This window comes from Oncorhynchus gorbuscha, linkage group LG01 (assembly GCF_021184085.1).
Source record: "Oncorhynchus gorbuscha isolate QuinsamMale2020 ecotype Even-year linkage group LG01, OgorEven_v1.0, whole genome shotgun sequence".
In the NCBI taxonomy this organism is placed as follows: domain Eukaryota; kingdom Metazoa; phylum Chordata; class Actinopteri; order Salmoniformes; family Salmonidae; genus Oncorhynchus; species Oncorhynchus gorbuscha.
The window spans coordinates 59132014-59159799 of record NC_060173.1 but is presented as its reverse complement, the minus strand read 5'-3'; the positions used below and the strand labels follow the sequence as shown (position 1 = coordinate 59159799).

Sequence of the window (27786 nt, the reverse complement as noted above, 5' to 3'; positions counted from 1 at the left end):
TTCTGTAAATGCATTTTATTGAAGACAAACGAGTACTTTTTCCACAACTATCAAAAGAAATTTGGACTGGCACAGAATTTTTTAAACAAAAGATTTTGCTATAGAATACAAACCACCCCTGCTTATGTGTGATGCAACACAAACACAATGTGGCATTTCTCAAATCAGCTAACATTTGAAGAGACTCAAATCTTGACATTAAAAAATATTTGACAAATAAAAAGAACAGTACACATACAGGCTTAAGTGAATTCAAATGTCAACCAAATACTTCTATATGCACATCATTACGTTGACAGTGTCAGAAGTTATTTATGCTTGGAATGGGGCTTGAATGACACATGAACTTTGGAATATTACAGTACAAAGTCATTTTTGAACTGACATCATCTCCAGGACGGCATTTTCTATAAAACAATTAACTACACTGGTAGCGTCAACAGATAGAAAAAGAAAAACAAATATTTCCAACACATTTTCACTTCACTAAAGTTAATAAAAGGTGTTTTAAAATCAACGTCTCAGTGGCAATCCTAAACTGGACCAGACAATGAAGTGGTAGGAGGACGTTTGGATTCTCACAATCCCTGTGGCCACAACAGTCAAATAGTCCAGCTGAGTCCAATTACCTACAAAAGAGAAAATAATCACAAAAGATATTAAGAGTTTTTAAATGGGTTTCCTAGCCCCAGGCTGTCATTAACCTAGGACTATGGTTCAATTGCGGCTAGCTCAGTCTGGTTTCACTGCAGGCAATGTTGGGGGAAATCCTAAGCTTAGGATCAAAGAGAATATCCCATGATGAAGGTACACTATATATACAAAGGTATGTGGTCATCTCTGTAAATTAGTGTATTCGGTTATTTCATCCACAGACATTGCTGACAGGTGTATAAAATTGAGGACATAGCCATGCAATCTCCATAGACAAACATTGGCAGTAGAATGGCCTTACCGAAGAGCCCAGTGACTTTCAACATGGCACCATCATAGTATGCCACCTTTTCAACAAGTCAGTTCATCAAATTTCTGTCCTGCTACAGCTTCCCCGGTCAACTGTAAGTGCTGTGGAAACGTCTAGGAGCAACAATGGCTCAACCGCAAAGTGGTAGGTAACAAGCTCACAGGACGGGACCGCAGAGTGCTGAAGCGTGTAAAAATCGTCTGTTCTCGGTTGCAACACTCACTGCCGAGTTCCAAACTTCTTCTGGAAGCAACGTCAGCACATCAACTGTTTGTGAAATGTTCACATCAATTGTTCGTGAAATAAGCACAAGCTTAAGATCACCATGCGCAATGCCAAGCGTCGGCTGGAGTGGTGTAAAGCTCACCGCCATTGGACTCTGGAACAGTGTAAATGCGTTCTCTGGAGTGATGAATTACGCTTCACCATCGCATTCGATCGGACGAATATAGGCTTGGCAGATGCCAGGAGTTGTTTTTCATGGTTCAGGCTAGGCCCCTTAGTTCCAGTGAAGGGAAATCTTAATGCTACAGCATACAATGACATTCTAGACGATTCTGTGCTTCCAACTTTGTGGCAACAGTTTGGGTAAGGCCCTTTCCTGTTTCAGCATGACAATGCCCCCGTGCACAAAGCGAGGTCCATACAGAAATGGTTTGTCGAGATCGGTGTGGAAGAACTTTACTGGCCTGCACAGAGCCCTGACCTCAACCCCATCGAACACCTTTGGGATGAAAAAGAACACTGACTGAAAGCCATGCCTAATCGCCCAACATCAGTGCCCGACCTCACTAATACTTGTGGACAATTCCTGCAGCAATGTTCCAACATCTAGTGGAAAGCATTCCCAGAAAGTGGAGGCCATAATATCAAAGGGGGGACCTACTCCATATTAATACCCATGAGATGAATGAGATGTTCGAAGAGCAGGTGTCCACATACTCATGGTCATGTAGTGTATATGAAAAATAAATTAACTAGGATTTATACAGTTCTTTCAAAACAATAGGAAAGAGTGTTAGGTAAACTTCTTTGTGATAACATAATTTCACCATGCAAGTAGAAGTAAAAAAAAAATATATATATATAAAAAAACGAAAGTTTGGTAGTTACCTGTCCAGCCGGTTGACCACCTCTCTTACGGTGCCGATGAGGTTGTCGTGCTCCTGCGGGTTACTCAGGATGATACCATGGAGCTTTTTCATGTAGGAGTCGATGGTGTCCAGGGTGGGGGTCTCCCCACTAACTGCAGGCGAGAGGGTAGCTTGAGCATGGGAATGTATACAGGCCTATTTAACTACGGTACATCGTAGCAAAACATTTTGCAATGGAAATGGAATACGAGCATTTTCTTTTTGGAAACATTCAGGTAGTCCCTCCATGTTTCAGTCTGTTCAGTGCCTAATGAATATTGCCCTGTTTACAGGTGTAGAACCCATAGAACCAAGGAATGGTGGAGGGACGTTAAGGGCTGACCCATGGTTGCAAAACGCACAAGAATAAAAACAAGGAGCTTTTACTTGTGTTTCCCTCTGAAGATTATCTATGCAAATTTCACACAGGAGGAAATGTCAAATCAGGCTCCTGGTTATAATCCCTCTAAAATATTGAATAATTTATCAACAAGGAGGACTTGCATAATCACAGAAAATTAGTTCTCAAAAGGTGACAAGAGGCAGAAGTTTTCAAACGGGGCCACTGCGGTTTTAAGTAGCCGTTGAAGTGAGGGGTGATGGTAATGAACAAAAAAGATATCCGCTGTTTCCCTGAAGTGATCACATAAGACCTTGAGCTGAGGTACTGAAGCGTGTGTGATGGGGACTGTAGGGAGCACCCCGGGCCAATGCAAAATAGACACATATGAATGCAATACAGTTGATGAGTATCTGTGTGGGCGTGTGTGTGTGTCTCTGTCTCACCAGGAAGGGCCACAGAGGAGAAGCTGCTAGTCAGGGCCTGGCGTAGGGTCTCCAGGTGTTGCTGGAGCAGCCCGTTGCGTCCCCTCTCCTGCCTCACGTCGCCATCCAGGCGCTCCACGGCGCCGCGCATGCTCTCCACGTGCTTCTGCAGTGCCGCGTTGCGTTCCTCATACTCCATGTTGGTCTTGCGCAGCTGACGCATCTCCGCCTCCCGTGCTGTGGGCGAAGACAGACAAATGCCTCGGTCAGGAGGAAACAGGTGTTAAGGTATGTGAGGTAGCAGGGAGGGTAAATAGTATCAATAATTACATTGAATTGTCTGTATTTTCAATTGCTATTGTGTTGTTACCTAAAGCGGGGCAGATATTTTGGGGATGAGTACGGGTGCTCTAGTCAACAGCAATTTAGTATCGCGAAGGAAGTGACTGGAGTAAAACAAACATTGCAAAGCAAATATGCTGTGTACCTTTGCTGTGGTTGAGAAACTCCTCTGTGAAGATGGGAATGTCGAACACAGACCTTTCCTTGCCTTCTGTGTCCTTCTGATGGGGTGGAGAAAAACATTCGCGAGTGGGTGAGAGAGAGATGCTTGTAAAACTGAGTGAACACGTTTGAGAGGGGGAGGAAATGGTTTGAAGCTCTGTTCAACCATATACATCGCACCAACATTTGGTGGCTGCAACGTAAGTTGCTCTGGATAAGACGCCTGCTAAATAAAATAAAAATATGTAAAAATCTAACAGTTTAAACACTGTTGCTACCAATCATTTCCCTACACTAATTTCCCTGAACCACAATCATTTCTCATTGGACTGAACACTAGTGTCTATTGCTAGACTGGCACAGTGGTCCCTTGTAGTAAAAGTGATCTTTGCTGTTGTGATGTGGACTAATGAGTGTTGGGCTGTCCTCATTCATCTTGTATGGGCAGTGGGATGGCAGCAGGTGGAGATTGGCCACTCACTGGATAGCGCATTGTAAATCCGGAAAAAGGGGACGCTTAGTTACAACATTTTAGTCATTTAATTACACTATGGAGTTAAACAACCACATACTACAATGCATTAGGAGTGGATTTTTCTTTTAAAAAGTGGGAATAAGATGTAGTGCTAAAATAAGAGCAATAAGTATGAATTGAAAACATTGTCTTGTGTTTGTACCCTACAGTCCTGGATGTTGCTTCACACGCCTTTACGCCCCACCTAAAGAGTATGCTAATCTGGAAGAAATGCTGGTGTAATTTCAGAACGGCTAATCCCAGCTAAGAAGTTACCTTGGGGTTTGAAAAGGCCATACCCTTCAATTACAGTGCTTAACTCCATAAAAATGAATTACACACTCACCAGAAGCCATGTGCCTGCAGCCCTACATAAATGAGTGTCAAAGCAGGTTTAATCCGGCTTTAGTGCCGCTCCAGTAAGCGCTTAATGTGAAGCGAGAGGGGGCCAGACCCTTGAGAAGTTGGGGTACTTAGGTGAGGATATTGTGCCAAGGCCCTTATAAGAATGCCCAACATACAGCAAATCATTAAGTTGTTCATGTGTGATCAATTGTGACTGCAGCATTATGATTTATGCTAATGGAGCGATTACTACAGAACAGACCTTTTCACGCTGCATTTCCATGTTAGTCATTTAGCAGACACCTACAACCCTGGCGTTGCAAGCTCCACGCTCTACCAACTGAGCCAAACGGGACCATTTACATGTTAGTCATTTAGCAGACACCTACAACCCTGGCGTTGCAAGCTCCACGCTCTACCAACTGAGCCACACAGGACCATTTCCATGTTAGTCATTTAGCAGACACCTACAACCCTGGCGTTGCAAGCTCCACGCTCTACCAACTGAGCCAAACGGGACCATTTCCATGTTAGTCATTTAGCAGACACCTACAACCCTGGCGTTGCAAGCTCCACGCTCTACCGACTGAGCCACACGGGACCATTTCCATCATCATATTAACCATTCCCTGGTTTGACTAGTGCAACAACCTTGCTGTTTCCAGCCCTCGAGCCAATCGACTGGACCCATTTGGATTTTCTTCAAGACGAGCACTTTTAGCTCTTTGTTTGCTTTAGCGTATAGGAGAGATTGGGTGTGGTAGGGTCAACTCACCTCGTGAAGAGATTCGTTGGCTACCTGGTGCCCGCCATCTGTGAGAAAGGAAAGAAAAAATAAATAAATAAAAGGGACAGGAGATGATTCATACTTCCTCTGCGCAGCGTGCCTTTGCTACATCTTGAACTAATTGAGGATGAGTCAAAGAGCCGTGTTAAACTAGTAAAGGGAGCCATCTCATCAAATAAATGTATCTGATAACGAGGTTGTATTGTACACCTCCAGTGTTTCCAATGGGATGCTTTTCCTCATCGGTCTTATTTGAAGGCATAACAAAAGAGCAGCTTGCCAATGTATCACATTGAACAGAAAGCACATGTATAAGGCTGAAAGGCTTGTCTGGGCTGTTGAACCTAACTATTGTCCTTCAACACAGCTGATCTGTAGGGAGAAATATGTTTCAAACCCATCTGAGCCTGTGGGGGGCAAACATTGTCAAGTTTCAAAGGAGCACAGGCCTTTTTTCTGATCAGTGGTAATAAAGAAAAGGAAGACTGGGATGCAGCCCTTGAGAGGAGCGTTATAGGATCAACCGTTGCATGCCCTAATGAACATGACGCAACTCTTTCGGTGGTGTTTTACCTCCCCGGTGCCTCTTGACCTTCTGTTTCTCCTGCACCTTCCGGGTGAAGTGCTTGTATGCCTCCGTCTTCTGGTACTTCTCCAGGTCACGCATGTAGCGCTCCTTGTCCCTCTCTGCCTCGTCCAGGTAGCGCTGCACACAGAGAAGAGGGAGAGAGAAACAGGATATCAATCATAGCCGCTTAAAACCTTTTCGATTGATTCAAAATTCGAATTAATATTGACAGCTGTAGCCGAATTGCTGTGCTGCAAATAAGTATATGGGGGGGATGACAGAGGGTGGTAAAATGTTGGAGCGACTTGGACTCCATAGAGTGGGAACAATGAGAGGAATACCAGTTTCCTCCAGTTAAAGTGATTGTGACCCTATCCATTAACTGTGTAACAATCGGCTTGGATCTAAAACCATTCTACATTATTAAAGTTCAAAGAAATAATGTGTTCATATGAGAGCAACCAAAGCAAGACAGACAGACAAAATTATATCAAGTGAGCAAAATAAGCATATATTCTCATCAAATGAGTTTCTATCCAAATAAACAATTCACTTTCTTACAAATAGGCACAAAATAAAGGTCAAAATCCCAAATAGAATCCCAACACAATTCTCAATGTCAATATGGAAGTCCAGAATCCAATCCAAAAATAATCCCAAAGTCAATCAAAAAACTAAAATGAGCAATCTCCCTTCAAAATGCAAAAATATCAGTCACCCAGAAAATACAATCAACAGGATATACCTGAGCGGATTGTTGTAGTAGAGGAAAATCTGTCCTGGTGGATATTTCATTACAATAGATCAATGTTCCTGGCATCCATCAAAACCAACAGAATGTATTTGGAGTAACAATCCACAATAATGAGCAAAAAGTATTCTCTTGAATGGTTCATTTAAGGCTGCTTAAGGTCATACAAGGATCATTTTGCTATTTCATTTCAAAATTGAAGACCCCTCAAAGTATATTATATATATATATAAACTCTGCAAAAAAAGAATAGTCAACTGCGTTTATTTTCAGCAAACTTAACAAGATTCAACAACTGAGATAAACTGAAAAAAAGTTCCACAGACATGCGACTAAGAGAAATGGAATAATGTATCCCTGAACAAAGGTGGGATAAATATCAAAAGTAAGTCAGTATCTGGTGTGGCCACCAGCTGCATTAAGTACTGCAGTGCAGCTCCTCCTCATGGACTGCACCAGATTTGCCAGTTCTTGCTGTGAGATGTTACCCCCCTCTTCCACCAAGGCACATGCAAGTTCCCGGACATTTCTGGGGGGGAATGGCCCTAGCCCTCACCCTCCGATCCAACAGGTCCCAGACGTGCTCAATGGGATTGAGATCCGTGCTCTTCGCTGGCCATGGCAGAACACTGATATTCCTGTCTTGCAGGAAATCACGCACAGAACAAGCAGTATGGCTGGTGGCATTATCATGCTGGAGGGTCATGTCAGGATGAGCCTACAGGAAGGGTACCACATGAGGGAGGAGGATGTCTTCCCTCGAACACACAGCATTGAGATTACCTGCAATGACAACAAGCTAAGTCCGATGGTGCTGTGACACACCGCCCCAGACGATGACGGACCCTCCACCTCCAAATCGATCCCGCTCCAGAGTACAGGCCTCGATGTAACGCTCATTCCTTAGATGATAAACGCGAATCCCACCATCACCCCTGGTGAGACAAAACCGCGACTCGTCAGTAAAGAGCACTTTTTGCCAGTCCTGTCTGGTACAGCGACGGTGGGTTTGTGCTCATAGGCAACGTTGTTGCCGGTGATCTCTGGTGAGGACCTGCCTTACAATAGGCCTACAAGCCCTCAGTCCAGCCTCTCTCAGCCGCGGACAGTCTGAGCACTGATGGAGGGATTGTGCATTCCTGGTGTAACTCAGGCAGTTGTTGTTGCCATCCTGTACCTGTCCAACATGTGAGATGTTCGGATGTACCGATCCTGTGCAGGTGTTGTTACACATGGTCTGCCACTGCGAGGATGATCAGCTGCCCATTCCGTCTCCCTGTAGCGCTGTCTTAGGCGTCTCAGTACGGACACGTCGCGTGCACGAGGGTCGCAAAATACATTTTGAAATCCATGTTATTAAATTATTTCACCCACACTGCTCGCTCGCGCGCGCCAACGAGCGTCTGCATTGCCATGGGCTAAAATATAACTCCTTTCTATTTCTGAAGCAGATCACGCTGAAAGTCCTGCCTCTCCCATCTCCTCATTGGTTTATAGAAGCAGGTACCCACATACCATCTCCTCATTGGTTATACCCACGTGGGTGATTGAAAGATTAAATGTTTTGCCGGTCGTCGTGATAAAACTATGAAGTGTAGATGCCGATCACCATATAAGTTCAAAGATGACAAAGTCAGAGTTTGTTTTAATATTTTAACCTGCGTGTCGTGATCGCGTTTGTGCAGGTGTACAAAATAAATTTATGCACGATGGCGCACGCACACAGCCGGTTTGGTTTCCGTGTAAGGCTGGTTCACGCAGATGAGCAGGGACCCTGGGCATCTTTCTCTTGGTGTTTTTCAGAGTCAGTAGATGGGCCTCTTTAGTGTCCTAAGTTTTCATAACTGTGACCTTAATTGCATACCGTCTGTAAGCTGTTAGTGTCTTAATGACCGTTGCACAGGTGCATGTTCATTAATTGTTTATTAATTGTTCATTGAACAAGCATGGGAAACAGTGTTTAAACCCTTTACAATGAAGATCTGTGAAGTTATTTGGATTTTTACAAATTATCTTTGAAAGACAGGGTCCTTAAAAAGGGACATTTCTTTTTTTTGCTGAGGTTATATAAAAAAATATTTTGATCAATGTGTATTTGGCCTTACTACTATTAGCCCATACAAACTCATTGAATAACAGATTCACTACATGGAACAACAGAGTTTCACCACCCCCCTCCAAATGTATATTTTTTCATACATGTATTTAATCCCTTATTTTTGGAACTAAACAGTCTCCATATATACTTCCATTCATTGTTTTGGTACCGGGAGACTTTCAGATGAGTCTTGTGAGGCCTGTGGGGGTCCGAGAGAAAAACAACATTTATGTGTTTGTGAGAGTCTCACCTTTCCACAGATGGGTCATATTGTAGACCAAACCGTTTGGACACTACTGACGATTTTGTGAGAATCCCGATTTTCAGGATGTCTCATGGTCTGACAAACACTGCTCTCGCTCAGTCACTACGTGCGACATATAGGCGGATGCGGTGGATTGAGACACATCCAGTGCAAACAAACTGAAACAGTATCTCTAGCATAAACCGACAGATTTTAATTGAGATTTTTGGATTATGCTAATTAGAATTCTGTGGGGGCACAGACATAGACCTTAGGGGTTTAACACTTTCAGGCCTGTGTCGCTGCATGGCTAACCTGCTTGTCTTCCGGCGGCAGCTTGCTCCACTCATTGCCCAGCATCCTGGTGATCTCTGGGAAGGGCACGTCAGGCCGCTCGGCCCTCAGCTGCTCACGCCGGTCGTTCATGAAGCGCACATAGCCCGTCAGCGGTGCCTTGGGGGCGTTGCTGTCCTTCACTGGCTTCTTCCTCTTACGGCCCTTGGTCCAGCTGCTGCGCCTGGGCTTCTGCGGAGAGGGGGTGGGAAAAAACAAACACAGCTAAAGTTAGCACTTATCCTAAATGGTGTATCCTCTGTTAAAACAGTTTGGATTCCAGGCAAGCTAACTCTAGGCAAGGGGTGGTGGCTTTTGTTCCGGCCCTTCTCGAACACACATTGAACGTTTTACAGTCCAGGCTTTTAATCTGGGTCCGGGAAACCAGCCCTGAGTGTGTAATGGTTATTTAAATGACATGGTCTCACCTCCTCTTCATTTCTCTGGCTGCTGTTGTCTGTGTTACCAGGTGAGCCTGTCTGCTCTTCCATCGCCTCAGCCTCCAGGGAACGAGCCTACAGTGGAAACAAACAACATTAGTTCCTATTGTGCATACAGCACCTTATAACAGTGTAAACATTTCTGCTACGAAAAAAAGTATAATCTTGCAGACTTTCCTGTAATTCAAATATCCTATCAATGACTCCCAAAACTACCTTCAAAAAGTGAGCAGAAGCGCAATGAGAGCCACGAGCAGAGCCACCGCTTGCGCTTGCTCTGTGGTGCTCATCAGTTATTTCAGATGGTGTCAGCATAATTGAATTTATTTTGGAGTAGAATGTCCTTTAAAAAAAAAAAAGACAAAAAAAAATCTACAAACATAACACTACTGTTGCCATTGCTACTGAACAGAATCCTAGGAGAAACACAGTGAAAGCAAAAGCATGAAACAATTACTTGATTGCTGCAGCTTAAATGACCCTTATTGGTCTGGTTTACTAAGGAACTCCAGACAGACCAAGAATGTGTGTCAAGAAAGAAAACTCTACCCAGAGGAAAGTGGAATGAAGCATTAGTGCCCTCTACTGCAGGGGAAATCACAGTACACACATACAGGTAACTGCCAATATAAAGGAAAAACTTAAGTAAATTAGGGATACAAAGTATATTGAAGGCAGGTGCTTACACACAGGTGTGGTTTCTGAGTTAATTAAGCAATTAAGCACCATGTTTAGGGTCATCTATAAAAATGCCCAGTTATCCATTATTTTGGCTACCGTGGTTAGAAGAGATCACCGTAGTTGTTTCCATTAACTTGTCCAGTCATTTTGTGTCGACATTTAGAAAAGTTTGCATAGAAAATAGATGCAGCATTTGCCTGCAAGAGTGCGTTTTGATTTAACTATCGTGTCCATAAACAGCTGGACGTAATGACGTCAGAGTCTCTAAAACCTAGTGTAGAATAAAAATGTAGTGGTTGAAGTGGTTCGATTACCCATTTAGACAAATTGCACATTATTAAAATCCAAATCAAATGTATTTGTCACATACACACGGTTAGCAGGTGTTAATGCAAGGGTTAGCGAAATGCTTGTGCTTCTAGTTCCGACAATGCAGTAATAACCAACGAGTAATCTAACAATTTCACAACAACTAGCTTATACACACACAAGTGTAAAGGAATGAATACGTACATGAAGATATATGAATGAGTGATGCCCGAACGGCATAGGCAAGATGTAGTAGATGGTATCGAGTACAGTATATACATATGAGATGAGTAATGTAGGGTATGAAAACATTATATGAAGTGGCATTGTTTAATGTGGCTAGTGATACATTACATCAAGATAGCAAGATGCAGTAGGTGGTATAGAGTACAGTATATACATATGAGATGAGTAATGTAGGGTATGAAAACATATGAAGTGGCATTGTTTAAAGTGGCTAGTGATACATTACATCAAGATGGCAAGATGTAGTAGATGGTATAGAGTACAGTATATACATATGAGATGAGTAATGTAGGGTATGAGAACATTATATGAAGTGGCATTGTTTAAAGTGGCTAGTGATACATTACATCAAGATGGCAAGATGCAGTAGATGGTATAGAGTACATTTGGCGACAACCTGTGTTCCCTCATGTTGCAGGTAGCCAGTATGGATAGAATGCAATAATTAACTATATTATCTGCCCTATTCTAATAATTATCATGTTCCAACGTATCACCATGGTCTGTGCCTTTGTGAAACTTACACTCCTGTAGATCTGAAATAATTGTGGTGAAACTTGCCAGCCAGCCAACCACAAAAGCAAAGTGAAGCAATTCAGGCATTCTTGAAAGTCAGGACAATCCTTGTACTGCAAAGAAAATGTTAATAGTTGAAAAAATAGATTTTGTACCTTGAAATTATTCAGCAATCATAATTTATTCAAAATATTCATAATCCACCCACCAAACAGATGAAAACGTATCCCATATGTGTCGTTTCCATTACACATCGCAATAAAAGAGGGGTCTCAAAGGAGCCTAGGGGGTTTAAAGGGTGTGTGAGTGTCTCAGTCACCAGATCTCAACCCAATTGAACACATGGGAAATTCTGGAACAGTGCCTGTGACAGCCATTTCCACCACCATCAACAAAACACCAAATGATGGAATTTATTCTAGAATATTAGTGTCACATCCCTCCAATAGAGCTCCAGACACTTGTAGAATCTATGCAGAGGTTCATTGTAGCTATTTTTAAAATATGACCTTTATTTAACTAGGCAAGTCAGTTAAGAACAAATTCTTATTTACAATGACAGCCTACCCCGGCCAACGCTGGGCCAATTGTGCGCCGCCCTATGGGACTCCCAATCACGGCCGATGTGATGCAGCATGGATTTGAACCAGAGACTACAGTGACGCCTCTTGCACTGAGATGCAGCATCTTAGACCACTGCGCCACTCGGGAGCCCAATTAACTTTTATGACACTTTATGTTGGTGTTTTCTTTGTTTTTGCAGTTAACTGTAGAATTAAAATGTTTTTCAATGCATCCTTCCTTCATCAAGGTGATTTACTTGTATGTTCCTATATAAGACAGGTAAAAGCAATATGGTGGAGAATCATTGCTCCACATGAATGAGCTCTCACAGAAGAAAGTTCATTATTTTGGCTCAGGCTGTAGCCTATAACAGGAAGTTAGGGAAACTGGAAATAGAGGTGACGATTCCTTCCTTTGCTCTTTGATAGTGAAACACTGACATTGAGACCCAGTTGAGTCAGTGTCAACGTTTGCTATGCCATGTTTGCTGTCTGGATGCTGAATGCCGTGATGTCATGCCCATATCGTTTAACACTTGACTCTCACTCCAATCGTTTGGACTGTTCTACAAAAAGAAATGAGCGCATTAGATAACCACTTCAGCCTAGACCATTAAACACAAATTGGGAGAAACGTAGGAATGTAATGATTCACCAATTCGCATCGGTTCACGATTCAAATGTTTAAGATGTGACTGCATGTCCGCGGACTCCAAACCGATCCAAATGTAGCATGAGTCGGTCAGAAAATCAATTCAAACAATACGAATCGCGGATTCAAAAATTATATTTGCTCATATTACTTTATTTCTAACTTCCAGAAATACCTAATATTTTGTGACAACTGATGTGTTCTCTCCTTCAGTGTGAAACTAAGCATCACATCTCCAAGATGGCATAGCAGTCAGACGTCTTTTGTCCTCGTCTTGTCGTGTCCCGTATATTTACAACTTTCTTCGCATACCTTTTTATATATAATTTTTTATTTTCCATAAACTCATCTTCAAAATACTCTCCTGCAACCCGCCTCACCAATTTATATATATAAAAAATATATATTATTTACCTCAAATCTGTAATCCTCCATAGAAGCTAACCAGAAGCTAGCCAGAAGCTAATCCAGAAGCTAGCCAGAAGCTAGCCTGAAGCTAACCAGAAGCTAATCAGAAGCTAGTTAGCTTCTTTACTGGCTAATCGTTAGTATTCAGCTAACCACGGTTTGTGGTCATCAGCTATCCTTTAGCCAATTTTGTACGGCACGGATTGGAACATGCCGGAACTATTTTTCTCTCCATGGCCCCGGATTTCAACCGCTAACTCTGGACAATTATACCTAGATCTCGCAGCTAGCTAGCTGCTATATCCGTGTGACTATCGGCTTACGTCGATTCCGGAGCAAACATAAATTATTCCGGAGCTAGCCAGCTGAAGAGTTCCATCAGTCACTCCTGGGCTACAATCACCTATCCGGACCCGTTTTACAGCCAACGCAGAGCCCCACCGGGCCTTCACAACTGGACTACCGACATTATCTGCCCGAGGGAGTTATCCAGCTGGCTCCTCCGTCGCAACGTTACCTGAATGCCCATCTGCGGTCCGCTAATTGTTAGCTGTCTTATCGGTTGCTATCTGAATAAACCTAATCGGACAATTATTTTTATTTTTTTTCTTGGGCCTCTATAACTACCGTAATTGCTGGACTATTAAGTGCACCCGAATATAAACCGCACCCACTGAATTATTAAAAAATATGTATTTTGTACATAAATAAGCTGCACATGTGGCAGAGGGAGACACATTCATAACAAGTGCCGATGCCTGCCCGCCGTCCCGCCATAGATGGAGCAAAAGCACACCAGTCGATCTATTTGTCAAAATAGCCACGCCGCAAACCCGACATCCCCTGTGCCGTTTTATACTCTGTATTCACGAGACGGAACAGTATTTCCCCGTGAATAGCATCCCCCGAAATGTATTGCAAACAAGTCGATGCATAGGCATTTCGGCCCTCACAGCTAATGTCCATTTGGAGCATAAACTGGGGAGTTTGAGTTGGGCAATCCTCTTGATTGCTAGCAATAGCATGAATTGTTTGACAGTGTTATCTGACAAAGGTATTGATGTGAGTTTCTGTGCCTCTGCCTCCCCACGCAGTTTTAACCATATCAATTGTAAGAACAATGGTGCAACTCTAATAAAATTAAATTGTTATAACAATGTGCTTTCTCGCGCGTTGGATAGCAGTCGCTGTCACAACAGTGTGCTGTTGAATTTCCGCCTTTTCCTAGACCATGTTGCTAAGTGCATAATAGCAAAGTTAAGCCGCAGGTGCCTACCGGTACATTGAAACAAATGAACTTTACACAGCCTTTAAACGAAACACGGCTTGTAACAAAAATAAATAGGCTTTATCGAAACACGGCTTGTAACAAAAAGTAGCCTACCAGTAAAGTCATTGGTCACTATCTTCTTCCTCCTGTGCACTGAAACCACTGAAGTCATATTACATTTACATTTAAGTCATTTAGCAGACGCTCTTATCCAGAGCGACTTACAAATTGGTGCATTCACCTTATGACATCCAGTGGAACAACCACTTTACAATAGTGCATCTAAATATTTTAAGGGGGGAGGGGGTGAGAAGGATTACTTTATCCTATCCTAGGTGTTCCTTAAAGAGGTGGGGTTTCAGGTGTCTCCGGAAGGTGGTGATTGACTCCGCTGTCCTGGCGTCGTGAGGGAGTTTGTTCCACCATTGGGGAGCCAGAGCAGCGAACAGTTTTGACTGAGCTGAGCGGGAACTGTACTTCCTCAGTGGTAGGGAGGCGAGCAGGCCAGAGGTGGATGAACGCAGTGCCCTTATTTGGGTGTAGGGCCTGATCAGAGCCTGGAGGTACTGAGGTGCCGTTCCCCTCACAGCTCCGTAGGCAAGCACCATGGTCTTGTAGCGGATGCGAGCTTCAACTGGAAGCCAGTGGAGAGAGCGGAGGAGCGGGGTGACGTGAGAGAACTTGGGAAGGTTGAACACTAGACGGGCTGCGGCGTTCTGGATGAGTTGTAGGGGTTTAATGGCACAGGCAGGGAGCCCAGCCAACAGCGAGTTGCAGTAATCCAGACGGGAGATGACAAGTGCCTGGATTAGGACCTGCGCCGCTTCCTGTGTGAGGCAGGGTCGTACTCTGCGGATGTTGTAGAGCATGAACCTACAGGAACGGGCCACCGCCTTGATGTTAGTTGAGAACGACAGGGTGTTGTCCAGGATCACGCCAAGGTTCTTAGCGCTCTGGGAGGAGGACACAATGGAGTTGTCAACCGTGATGGCGAGATCATGGAACAGGCAGTCCTTCCCCGGGAGGAAGAGCAGCTCCGTCTTGCCGAAGTTCAGCTTGAGGTGGTGATCCGTCATCCACACTGATATGTCTGCCAGACATGCAGAGATGCGATTCGCCACCTGGTCATCAGAAGGGGGAAAGGAGAAGATTAATTGTGTGTCGTCTGAATAGCAATGATAGGAGAGACCATGTGAGGTTATGACAGAGCCAAGTGACTTGGTGTATAGCGAGAATAGGAGAGGGCCTAGAACAGAGCCCTGGGGACACCAGTGGTGAGAGCGCGTGGTGAGGAGACAGATTCTCGCCACGCCACCTGGTAGGAGCGACCTGTCAGGTAGGACGCAATCCAAGCGTGGGCCGCGCCGGAGATGCCCAACTCGGAGAGGGTGGAGAGGAGGATCTGATGGTTCACAGTATCGAAGGCAGCCGATAGGTCTAGAAGGATGAGAGCAGAGGAGAGAGAGTTAGCTTTAGCGGTGCGGAGCGCCTCCGTGATACAGAGAAGAGCAGTCTCAGTTGAATGACTAGTCTTGAAACCTGACTGATTTGGATCAAGAAGGTCATTCTGAGAGAGATAGCGGGAGAGCTGACCAAGGACGGCACGTTCAAGAGTTTTGGAGAGAAAAGAAAGAAGGGATACTGGTCTGTAGTTGTTGACATCGGAGGGATCGAGTGTAGGTTTTTTCAGAAGGGGTGCAACTCTCGCTCTCTTGAAGACGGAAGGGACGTAGCCAGCGGTCAGGGATAAGTTGATGAGCGAGGTGAGGTAAGGGAGAAGGTCTCCGGAAATGGTCTGGAGAAGAGAGGAGGGGATAGGGTCGAGCGGGCAGGTTGTTGGGCGGCCGGCCGTCACAAGACGCGAGATTTCATCTGGAGAGAGAGGGGAGAAAGAGGTCAGAGCACAGGGTAGGGCAGTGTGAGCAGAACCAGCGGTGTTGTTTGACTTAGCAAACGAGGATCGGATGTCGTCGATCTTCTTTTCAAAATGGTTGACGAAGTCATCTGCAGAGAGGGAGGGGGGGGGGGTGTCGGAGTTGAATAGCCTCAGAATTGCTTAATACGATGTTGGATCGTTTTCATTGTCGCTCTCGAGGCAAATACCCCGCTGAGCTCATGCTGCCCCCTCAACACGCAGCAGTCCAGCCTTTCGAAACCCGTTGATGATAGTGGATTTTTTGACAATGCTCCACGCTGTCAGGACCCACTGGCAGACTTGACCATAAGTTGCTCTTCGCATGCGGCCCGTTTTAGTGAAGGATTTCTCCCCACTTGTCATCCAAGCCTCCCACTGAACACGGAGCGCCACCTTAAATGCACAATTTACACTGATGTCGAGAGGCTGCTAATACTTTGGGCCATCTGCTTTTCTTCCCTCTGAAAGGTTTGTTGTCTTTTTGCACTGAGTCAGTTCCTCGTGCTGCTGTTTACAAAGTCTTATAATCGACTCATTAAGGCCAAGCTCCCATGCAGCAGCTCTATTTCCTTTTCCAACAGCCAGATCGATCGCTTTCAACTTGAAAGCTTCATCATATGCATTTCTCCGTGTCTTTGCCATGATGAGGGTGACAAAATTACTACCGTAATCAGAATGATGGGAACTTTGACTGCGCTCGATTTACATCACATTATGTGACGGTGCTCAGTTTTTTGGCGGCATTAATCTTGTGAAAGCGGGAAAAATCCATAAATTTGCTGCATCATTGTATAAACCGCGAGGTTCAAAGTGTGGGAATAAAGTAGCGGCTTATAGTCCGGAAATTACGGTATATCTATTGTTTTTTTTGCGAATTGGATTGATCCCCTCTACCACACGGAACCCCACTAATCCTACCGACGGAAACGCACGAGGTGGCTAAAAACAGACCTCCATCCTATGCTAGCTTGCTACCGATGGCCCGGCTAGCTGTCTGAATCGCCGTGACCCCAACCAACCTCACTGGACCCTTTTGATCACTCGACTAAGCATGCCTCTCTTTAATGTCAATATGCCTTTTCCAATGCTGTTCTGGTTAGTGTTTATTGGCTTGTTTCACTGTAGAGCCTCTAGTCCTGCTCACTATACCTTATCCAACCTATTAGTTCCACCACCCACACATGCAGTGACATCTCCTGGTTTCAATTATGTTTCTAGAGACAATATCTCTCTCATCATCACTCAATACCTAGGTTTTAAACTCTGTTCCAGACGTTCCACCAATTCTTATTTCTTTTAGCCGTACCCTTATCCTACTCCTCCTCTGTTCCTCTGGCGATGTAGAGGTGAATCCAGGCCCTGCAGTGCCTAGCTCCACTCCTATTCCCCAGGCACTCTCTTTTGATGACTTCTGTAACCGTAATAGCCTTGGTTTCATGCATGTTAACATTAGAAGCCTCCTCCCTAAGTTTGTTTTATTCACTGCTTTAGCACACTCTGCCAACCCGGATGTTCTAGCTGTGTCTGAATCCTGGCTTAGGAAGACCACCAAAAATTCTGAAATTTTCATCCCAAACTACAATATTTTTAGACAAGATAGAACTGCTGCAATCTACTGCAAAGATAGCCTGCAGAGTTCTGTCCTACTATCCAGGTCTGTACCCAAACAATTTGAACTTCTACTTTAAAAAACCCACTTCTCTAAAAACAAGTCTCTCACCATTGCCGCCTGCTATAGACCACCCTCTGCCCTCAGCTGTGCTCTGGACACCATATGTGAACTGATTGCCCCCCCCATCGATCTTCAGAGCTCGTGCTGCTAGGCGACCTAAACTGGAACATGCTTAACACCCCAGCCATCCTACAATCTAAGCTTGATGCCCTCAATCTCACACAAATACAAATACACCTCTGCTGTCTTCAAACAAAATCTCAGCGATCACTGCCTCATTGTCTGCATCCGTAATGGGTCAGCGGTCAAATGACCTCCACTCATCACTGTCAAACGCTCCCTGAAACACTTCAGCGAGCAGGCCTTTCTAATCGACCTGGCCTGGGGTATCCTGGAAGGATATTGATCTCATCCCGTCAGTAGAGGATGCCTGTTTTTAACATTTTTTTAATGCCTTCCTAACCATCTTAAATAAGCATGCCCCATTCAAGAAATTTAGAACCAGGAACAGATATAGCCCTTGGTTCTCCCCAGACCTGACTGCCCTTAACCAACACAAAAACATCCTATGGCGTTCTGCATTAGCATCGAACAGCCCCCGTGATATGCAGCTGTTCAGGGAAGCTAGAAGCCATTATACAAAGGCAGTTAGAAAAGCCAAGGCTAGCTTTTTCAAGCAGAAATTTGCTTCCTGCAACACTAACTCAAAAAAGTTCTGGGACACCGTAAAGTCCATGGAGAATAAGAACACCTCCTCCCAGCTGCCCACTGCATTGAAGATAGGAAACACTGTCACCACTGATAAATCCACTATAATTAAAAATTTCAAAAATCATTTTTCTACAGCTGGCCATGCTTTCCACCTGGCTACCCCTACCCGGTCAACAGCACTGCACCCCCCACAGCAACTCGTCCAAGCCTTCCCAATTTCTCCTTCTCCCAAATCCAGTTAGCTGATGTTTTGAAAGAGCTGCACAATCTGGACCCTTTCTTTCTAAAATGATCTGCCGACATTGTTGCCACACCTATTACTAGCCTGTTCAACCTCTCTTTTGTGTCATCTGAGATTCCCAAATATTAAAGCAGCTGTGGTCATCCCCCTCTTCAAAGGGGGGGACACTCTTGACCCAAACTGCTACAGACCTATATCTATCCTACCCTGCCTTTCTAAGGTCTTCGGAAGCCAAGTCAACAAACAGATTACCGACCATTTCGAATCTCACCATACCTTCTCTGCTATGCAATCTGGTTTCAGAGCTGGTCATGGGTGCACCTCAGCCACGCTCAAGGTCCTAAACGATATCTTAACCGCCATCAATAAGAAACATTACTCTGCAGCCGTATTCATTGATCTGGCCAAGGCTTTCGACTCTGTCAATCATCACATCCTCATCGGCAGACTCGACAGCCTTGGTTTCTGAAATGATTGCCTCGCCTGGTTCACCAACTACTTCTCTGATAGAGTTCAGTGTGTCAAATCGGAGGGTCTGCTGTCCGGACCTCTGCCAGTCTCTATGGGGGTGCTACAGGGTTCAATTCTTGGACCGACTCTCTTCTCTGTATACATCAATGATGTCGCTCTTGCTGCCGGTGAGTCTCTGATCCACCTCTACGCAGACGACACCATTCTGTATACTTCTGGCCCTTCTTTGGACACTGTGTTAACAACCCTCCATGCAAGCTTAAATGCTATACAACTCTCCTTCTGTGGCCTCCAACTGCTCTTAAATACAAGTAATACTAAATGCATGCTCTTCAACCGATCGCTGCATGCACCTGCCCGCCAGTCCAACATCACTACTCTGGACGGCTCTGACTTAGAATACGTGGACAACTACAAATACCTAGGTGTCTGGTTAGATTGTAAACTCTCCTTCCAGACCCACATTAAACATCTCCAATCCAAAGTTAAATCTAGAATTGGCTTCCTATTTCGCAACAAAGCATCCTTCACTCATGCTGCCAAACATACCATTGTAAAACTGACCATTCTACCAATCCTTGACTTCAGTGATGTCATTTACAAAATCGCCTCCAATACCCTACTCAACAAATTGGATGCAGTCTATCACAGTGCAATCCGTTTTGTCACCAAAGCCCCATATACTACCCACCATTGCGACCTGTACTCTCTTGTTGGCTGGCCCTCGCTTCATACTCATCGCCAAACCCACTGGCTCCATGTCATCTACAAGACCCTGCTAGGTAAAGTCTCCCCTTATTTCAGCTCGCTGGTCACCATAGCATCACCCACCTGTAGCATGTGCTCCAGCAGGCATATCTCTCTGGTCACCCCCAAAACCAATTCTTTCTTTGGCCGCCTCTCCTTCCAGTTCTCTGCTGCCAATGACTCAAACGAACTACAAAAATCTCTGAAACTGGAAACACTTATCTCCCCCACGAGCTTTAAGCACCAACTGCCAGAGCAGCTCACAGATTACTGCACCTGTACATAGCCCACCTATAATTTAGCCCAAACAACTACCTCTTTCTCTACTGTATTTATTTTGCTCCTTTGCACCCCATTATTTTTATTTCTACTTTGCACATTCTTCCACTGCAAATCTACCATTCCAGTGTTTTACTTGCTATAAAGGAATTTACTTTGCCACCATGGCCTTTTTTTGCCTTTACCTCCCTTATCTCACCTCATTTGCTCACATCGTATATAGACTTGTTTATACTGTATTATTGACTGTATGTTTGTTTTACTCCATGTGTAACTCTGTGTAGTTGTATGTGTCGAACTGCTTTGCTTTATCTTGGCCAGGTCGCAATTGTAAATGAGAACTTGTTCTCAACTTGCCTACCTGGTTAAATAAAGGTGAAATAAAATTTAAATAAATAATGTAACTGTGTTGACAGTCATTGATCTACAAGTAATTTTGCATTCTGAACAACCCCAGTCAATATCAGTAGCCTGGTCAAACTGAGCACTGTGCCCAGCTTCACATGCCGACCAACACAAGGTAGGCAGCCTGGATCTTGCACATCTGTGTGGCACCTTCAGCAGTCAAATGCTAAAATGGCTTGATTGATATTAGGCTTTCTTAGTTGAGTGACAACCTATGTCATTTGCTAGGTTATTTTTTATCTATGCGCTGTTGAAAATGTTTTACCGGAATAAAAGTAAGCAATCGGAGACAACTCATCTGGCTATAGCCTTCCTGGTGAACGGGGCTTACAATATATTTTATTTTAGATTGTTCAGGTTTGGCATCCGCAATAGTTTTGCTTTAACAATCAGTATACACCGATTGTACAAAACATTAGACACACCTGCTCTTTCAATGACATGGACTGACCATGTGAACGCTATGATGCCTTAATGATGTCACCTGTTAAAAACAGTTAAAATCAGTGTCGATGATGGGGAGGAGACATGTTAAAGAGAGATTTTTGAATGGGCTAGACGAAAGATTTAAGTGCCTTTGAAAGGGGTATGGTAGTAGGTGCAGACACACCGGTTTGAGTGTGTCAAGAACTGCAACGCTGCTGGGTTTTTCATCATTTCATAACGAGGAATCACTTACGAGGCGCACTGCATGGACGAAGCGGGAGCAGAAACGAAGCTCACTTCCAACCATTTGATTTTGAGGTGGGGGTGAAATCTAAAGTTGTGCTATATTGGCTATGTCATAGCTAATTTGTAAACGATAGATACATTACATTATAAGTTACTGGCTGTGTCCGAATACCCATACTAGTGTCCAACATACTTAATGTGAACCTGAATTATGTAAAGAAAGCAATCCAATGTTATTTGTTGCCTAGATTTTACTGCAAATGACTCAAGTCTTGAGAAAAAAATGACACTGATATTACAGTTACCATGACAGCCTTTATAATAGAACACTTCTGAACACACACACATCTATTGCACTTGGGAAAAAATACTCTTAAAGGAGAAACAGAATGAAACAAACATGCATTCTATTATAGTGGCCAGTATAGACATTGATTAAGTTCCCGATGGCTACATGTGTGCAAAAATAACGTTCATTGAGTAAAAAAAAAAAAAGTATCACCCCCCCACTCACACGTGTTACTGTCAAGTTCAACACAACAAAAACAATATATTTGGCCTACACTGCACATTATTACATTGTACACTTTCTGCCTGTGAACATCTGTTCTACAATGTGCCAGCAGCAGTGAGAAAGAGGGAAAGTGTGTGGTGTTCCTTTCACCTCTATAACCAGGCCCAGCTCCAGCTACACTTGATCCCTGAATCCACTTGTTAACAAGCAACGCCTAATTTTTCACCTAATTCTGAAAATTAACCACATACTGTAGACGGAAAACATTAGTTAACAGATAGTGGTTAGTTTGTCAGCTAGTTAACATTTCACACATATTGCCAGGGTCCAGTAAGCAACTAATGCGTCATAACTTGAGGAACGACAAGGAGTCGTATACCAGTTAATACTATAGCGATTTTGGTTATGTTTTTAAAGTTAGCTCATCTGGTGTAACGTTAGCTAGCTAACATTAGCTGTCTGGCTTTATTAGCAAGCAAATTTTCACACCATAAACTCAATTATTTGATCAGATATGTTGGCTAATGTTGATCAACATTTCTCTGGCTAGATAAAGGAGAATTAGATCCAGCTAGCAAGATACTTAACAATGCTAATAATATTTGTGCCAGACTGTATAGTCTCCCTCACCTCAAACTTTCCAAATGCCAGTCGTTTTTCGATTACAGCTCATGAAGTAGGCTTCATAACATTCTCACCCCCGTCTCAGTCGTCAGGCTTCTCACCTACGGAACCCAAACCGGCTGTGCGCGTGCGCCATCGTGCATAAATGTATTTTGTCCCCCCACACCAAACGTGATCACGACACGCAGGTTAAAATATCAAAAACTCTGAACCAATTATATTAATTTGGGGACAGGTCGAAAAGCATTAAACATGTATGGCAATTTAGCTAGTTAGCTTGCACTTGCTAGCTAATTTGTCCTGGGATATAAACATTGAGTTGTTATTTTACCCGAAATGCACTAGGTCCTCTACTACGACAATTAATCCACACATAAAACGGCCAACCAAATAGTTTCTAAATATCTCTCCTCCTTCCAGGCTTTTTCATCTTTGAACTTATATGGTGATTGGCATCTAAACTTTCATAGTATTACCACGACTACCGGCAAAACAGTTCGTCTTTCAATCTCCCACGTGGGTATAACCAATGAAGAGATGGTACGTGGGTACCTGCTTCTATAAACCAATGAGGAGATGGGAGAGGCAGGACTTTCAGCTCAATCTGCATCAGAAATAGAAATGACTTCTATTTTAGCCCTCTGCGACGCAGACGCTCATTGATGCGCAATAATGGTGGATGTTGATTTCTGGAGGTTACCTTCACGGAAAATGGAACAAACAACTTTTTCTCTTTAACTTCAACGAATCACGACCCGCCATAGGATATCAACAGTGACAACAGTTGGCTGCTATTTACAGTGCATTCAGAAAGTATTCCTACTCCTACTTCCACATTTTGTTTTTACAGCCAGAATTCAAAATGGATTAAATAGGTTTTTTCCTCACCCGTCTACACACAATGCCCCATGACGACAAAGTGAAAACATGTCTAGATTTTTTTGTGCAAGTTGATTGAAAATACAGAAAATCACATTTACATAATTATTCACACACCAGAGTCAATACTTTGTAGAAGCACCTTTGGCAGCGATTACAGCTGTGAGTCTTTCTGGGTGAGTCTAAGACCTTTCCACAACTGGATTGTGCAACATTTGCTCATTATATTTTTCAAAATTCTTCATGCTCGGTCAAACTTGGTTGTTGATCATTGTTAGACAACCATTTACAAGTCTTGCTATAGATTTAAGATGATTTGTTAAGTCAAAACGGTAACTCAGCCACTCAGGAACATTCACTGACTTCTTGGTAAGCAACTCCAGTGTATATTTGGCCTTGTGTTTTCGGTTATTGTACTGCTGAAAGGTGAATTAATCTCCCAGTGTCTTGTGGAAAGCAGATTGGTTTTCCTCTAGGATTTTGCCTGTGCTTAGCTACATTCCATACATTGTTTTATCCTGAAAAATGACCCAGTCCTTAATGATTACAAGCATACCCATAACATGATGCAACCACCACTATGCTTCAACATATGGAGAGTGGTAGTCAGTAATGTGTTGGATTGGATTTGCTCCAAACATAAACACTTAATTCAAGACAAGAAATGTATTGCTTTGCCACATTTTTTGCCATTTTACTTTCGTGCCTTGTTGCAAACAGGAAGCATGTTTTGGAATAATTTTATTCTTTACAGGCTTACTTTTCACTCTGTCAATTAGGTTAGTCTTGTGGAGTAACTACAATGTTGTTGATCCATCCTCAGTTTTCTTCTATCACAGCCATTAAACTCTAAATGTTTGAAAGTCACTATTGGGCTCATGGTGAAACCCTTGAGTGGTCTCCTTCCTCTCTGTCAACTGAGTTAGGAAGGATGCCTGTATCTTTGTAGTGACTGGGTGTATTGATACACCATCCAAAGTGTAATTAATAACTTTACCATGCTCAACAGGATATTCAATGTCCGCTTATATTTATTTATTTCCCATCTACCGATAGGTGTCCTTCTTTGCGAGGCATTGGAAAACCTCCCTCGTCTTTGTGGTTGAAATTCACTGCTCGACTGAGGGAACTTATAGAATTTTCTGTGTGGGGTACAGAGAGGAGTTAAGCACATTTTGACTCCTGAACTTATTTAGGCTTGCCATAACAAAGGGGTTGAATACTTATGGACTCAAGACATTTCAGCATTTAATTTTTTTATTAATTTGTAAAAGTGGAATTGTTTTAGACATTTTAACTTTTTTTATTTTTTATTCTGGCTGTAACAACAAAATGTGGAAAATGTCAAGGGGTGTGAATACTTTCTGAAGCCACTGTTTGATAGTTTGACTTTCAAATCCATGTATTGGTGTGTGGCCAGCGACCTTCATAGAGAAACCGCCCCGAATTATCCGTTCCATTTGAGAAAGAAATTGATTCCTGCGTTCTAAGTCCTGCGACCCTCAGCGCTAATGACAAAATCAACAGTACAAGTCCAAATATATTGATCTGTTTTAAAAGGGATATTTATGCTTTTAGCATTTTAGAACTAATTTCCCACTTACTTTTAGTGTTAAAGCATCCTCCAGACAGTTGTTTTGGAAAGATCCATTCCTGATATTTCTTTGGCTGGCTTAGTTGCTTGCACGAGCCATATAGTGGTAGTGCCCAGACTCAACCAAATACACGCTTCAAAACGTTTTATGTTTTTGGAGGGCCTGTCGAAAAATGCGATGTTTCTTTCTGCAAACATTCGCAATTATGATTTTGAAGAAAACGGACTAGCTACTTCAGCTGAAGTATGTTGTTCCTCTCACGTGAGCGACAAGTCGGACACTCCGGAGTAGGTGTCATCTCTCGCTTGTCAACGGAGCGCGTGGCTATACATACAGAAATATGAATAAGGCAAATGAGCTGCATTTCACTAGCTATAATAGGGATAAGGATACAGCCTAGATGTCGAAGAAGGTACATAGGTAGATGGATAGCTAAAGTAGTAGTGTAACATGTTTATATGTTCATTTACTCATCCAAAAGTGTATTTTTCTATTAGTTGTATGTATGAGTGTTTACTTTTATTATCTTCATTACAAATTGATTGTCTACAACACATACTTGCAGTGTTGTCTTTATTTGGGAACATGTTTGTGTCATAAAAACAAGCTTTATTTGGGAACATGTTGAAGAACAAGTAACAGTTGTTCACATACTCATAGGCAGTTATACACCTTATACTTACATGGTTATAGCCATAGATGTGTAATAAAACTTGGTATCATTACATGTTCAGTCTTTATACATTCTTGAGAATCAAGTGGTTCAGAGAACCAGATGTGTGTCCTCAGACTGCTTAAATCCAACTCCTGAAGGTGAAGGATACTTTCTACAGATTGCCTCAGCGACGCAGGACAGCTTTACTCGTCCGTTACCTTTTCCAGGCTTCTCCCTTGAGTGCCCATTCCATCACAATATTGACTATGGAATGGGAAAAGATCAATATGGGATCATTATAGGACCCATAATATATTGAAATGTATCTCTATACTGTACATTATTGATAACTTCAATTTAAAATGTTAACTTACTCTATGGACAGCTGCCTCTTTGGTCCTGCTGGATGTGCTCCCTGTTTCCCCAGTTGATCTTAGGAACAACCTTTCAATGACTCCTGGGTTGATACGGGCTGTGAAATCTGTATGATCTGTCACACAGACTTGTGCTGTTCCCGACACCATAAGTGTCTTTGTGTCAACGTGACTCTCTTTCTGGGTGCTGTTGCTGGTCTGCCAGATCACCTGTTGCCATTTCCCCCAGTGCTGTCTCGGCTTCTATCTGTCAATGCTCTTCGTCAGCAAATTATGGTTCTGCAAAGTATGCATCCTCTTCAGGCTCGCCGCTGTCTGACTTAAGACATGCTTTGATTTAATAATTTTGGATGGTGTAGCGCTTGAAAGCCACGTCTGCCCTGCGCCAACCTCAAAACCAGGCTCGTGGAATTTGAAGGTGTGGCCAAGCGAGACTAACAGTGTGCGGATGTAGTAGTGACTTAGAAATGAGTTGTAAGACAAGTGCAAAACAGGAACTAAAAAGTCGGGAGTTTATACACATTTATGCTCGTAATAGTGGAAACAAACAATCAAGTATTTTGATATTGATGTGGGTATAGCCCACAAAGACATGAGTTGGCTGTAGAGTTTCTTGTGGGAAGTTTTGAAGCACATTTTTTGGGGTGAGTCTGGCCACTACCACCATATGCAAGCAACTAAGCCAGCCAAAGAAATCTCAGGAATGGAAGTCTGACCAAATCAACTGTCTGGATGCTGCTTCAACACTGAAAGTAAGTGGAAAATTAGGTCTAAAATGCAAAAAAATGAAATGTCCCTTTAAGCAATTGATTTTGTCATGTTGACTATAAACGTGTTTACTAACATCACCAATCTGAGGTAAAAAGGATGTGTAATTCCTCCCAATTTGATGTGTTCAAGCATCAGCTTGTGTTATAGTAACATACCGTCCTCATCATGTAAGTAGAATAATATACATTGCCATATCTTCATTTAGGACGACAGTAAATAAAGCAAAACCACAGATATTGTAAATAATCACATTTTTCACTAGTTGAACCATTTAGAGATTTTAAAAAATGCTCCTAAGCCCAATTTAACCAGGGAGTTCCCAAACTGTTTGCAGGTTTAAAGTTTATTTCCTGCAATTCCACACCTTTTGACATGGGGTGCAACATTGGTTTCACCATTAAAGCAACTTTTCATGCAATTCTATACATTTTGCAAAGTCTAATGTGCATTCATGTGATATTTGAGTGACAAAATGTACAATAATATCTATTGGCTGACATGGGCTAGTTGATCTGGACATTTCTGACAAGTTATAAGGTATGCAATGACTAATATTCACTACCCAATTTCGAAATTGCACCTCGTGCATTTCACCATTACAAGTTTCAAGAGGAAGTTTAAAGCAGGACTGAGTTTATTGGAGTTTTTTTGGTGTAACCACTGGTCTAGACTAGATCGTCCATAGGGTCTGTGCAGCTGGCTGAACGTTTGAGGTCCCTGGTAAGTAATGGTCTGACTAGACAATATGTTTAATAGCTTGCCAAGCACTAGCTCGCAGACTAGTCTCTGGTCTGCAAGGCAGGTAGCTAGGTAATTATACTTTACTAGTTATATATTTTTATCTTATCTGACTTACCACAGCTGAAGTTCCTTCTGGGAAGATATAACGTTACATGTCCTAATTCTATTTTAACGTTAGCTAGCATGCATCTTAGCTAGCTCGCTACTTAGCTGGTTAAAAGGGTTTTGGTTTTTCCGACAATAGTGAAACAGGTCTGTGTTTTTCACTTTATTTAATCATTTGTTCACAATGGAGTACACTAACCTGTAACTTATTCTTTTTGGTTAAAAATCCAGAAATTAGCTGGCGATGGGGATCTCAGAATCAAAACAATGCAGAAGTCCTCTCTGGAAGTGGAATAACGTCACTACCGGCAACCGATTTACTTA

General features: G+C 43.0%; 1 protein-coding gene across 2 annotated transcripts; it reads right to left on the bottom strand.

The window, feature by feature from the left end:
- On the bottom strand, positions 1–27786 carry hmg20a (high mobility group 20A). 2 transcript variants are annotated; one of them, XM_046357718.1, is made up of 9 exons: positions 27662–27786; positions 9435–9521; positions 8989–9198; positions 5586–5718; positions 5001–5038; positions 3350–3425; positions 2884–3099; positions 2078–2210; positions 1–629 (listed from the first exon to the last, which is right to left on the bottom strand). In XM_046357718.1, exons 2-9 carry the CDS (start codon positions 9495–9497, stop codon positions 626–628), a joined length of 873 nt encoding a protein of 290 aa, XP_046213674.1. In that variant the 5' UTR covers positions 9498–9521; positions 27662–27786; the 3' UTR covers positions 1–625. The 2 variants fall into 2 exon arrangements, with proteins under 2 accessions (XP_046213674.1, XP_046213679.1); XM_046357723.1 differs by lacking the exon at positions 1–629 and having other exon boundaries at positions 2074–2210.

Bases quoted from the DNA above. Each gene is read 5' to 3' on its own strand.
- hmg20a (XM_046357718.1), bottom strand. From the start codon at position 9,497: ATGGAAGAGCAGACAGGCTCACCTGGTAACACAGACAACAGCAGCCAG. The intron at 5,039-5,585 runs GTAAAACACCAC...CCTTTCTCACAG, and splicing joins GGTCAAGAGGCACCGGGGAG to ATGGCGGGCACCAGGTAGCC. The intron at 3,100-3,349 runs GTACACAGCATA...CTTCGCCCACAG, and splicing joins GTTTCTCAACCACAGCAAAG to CACGGGAGGCGGAGATGCGT.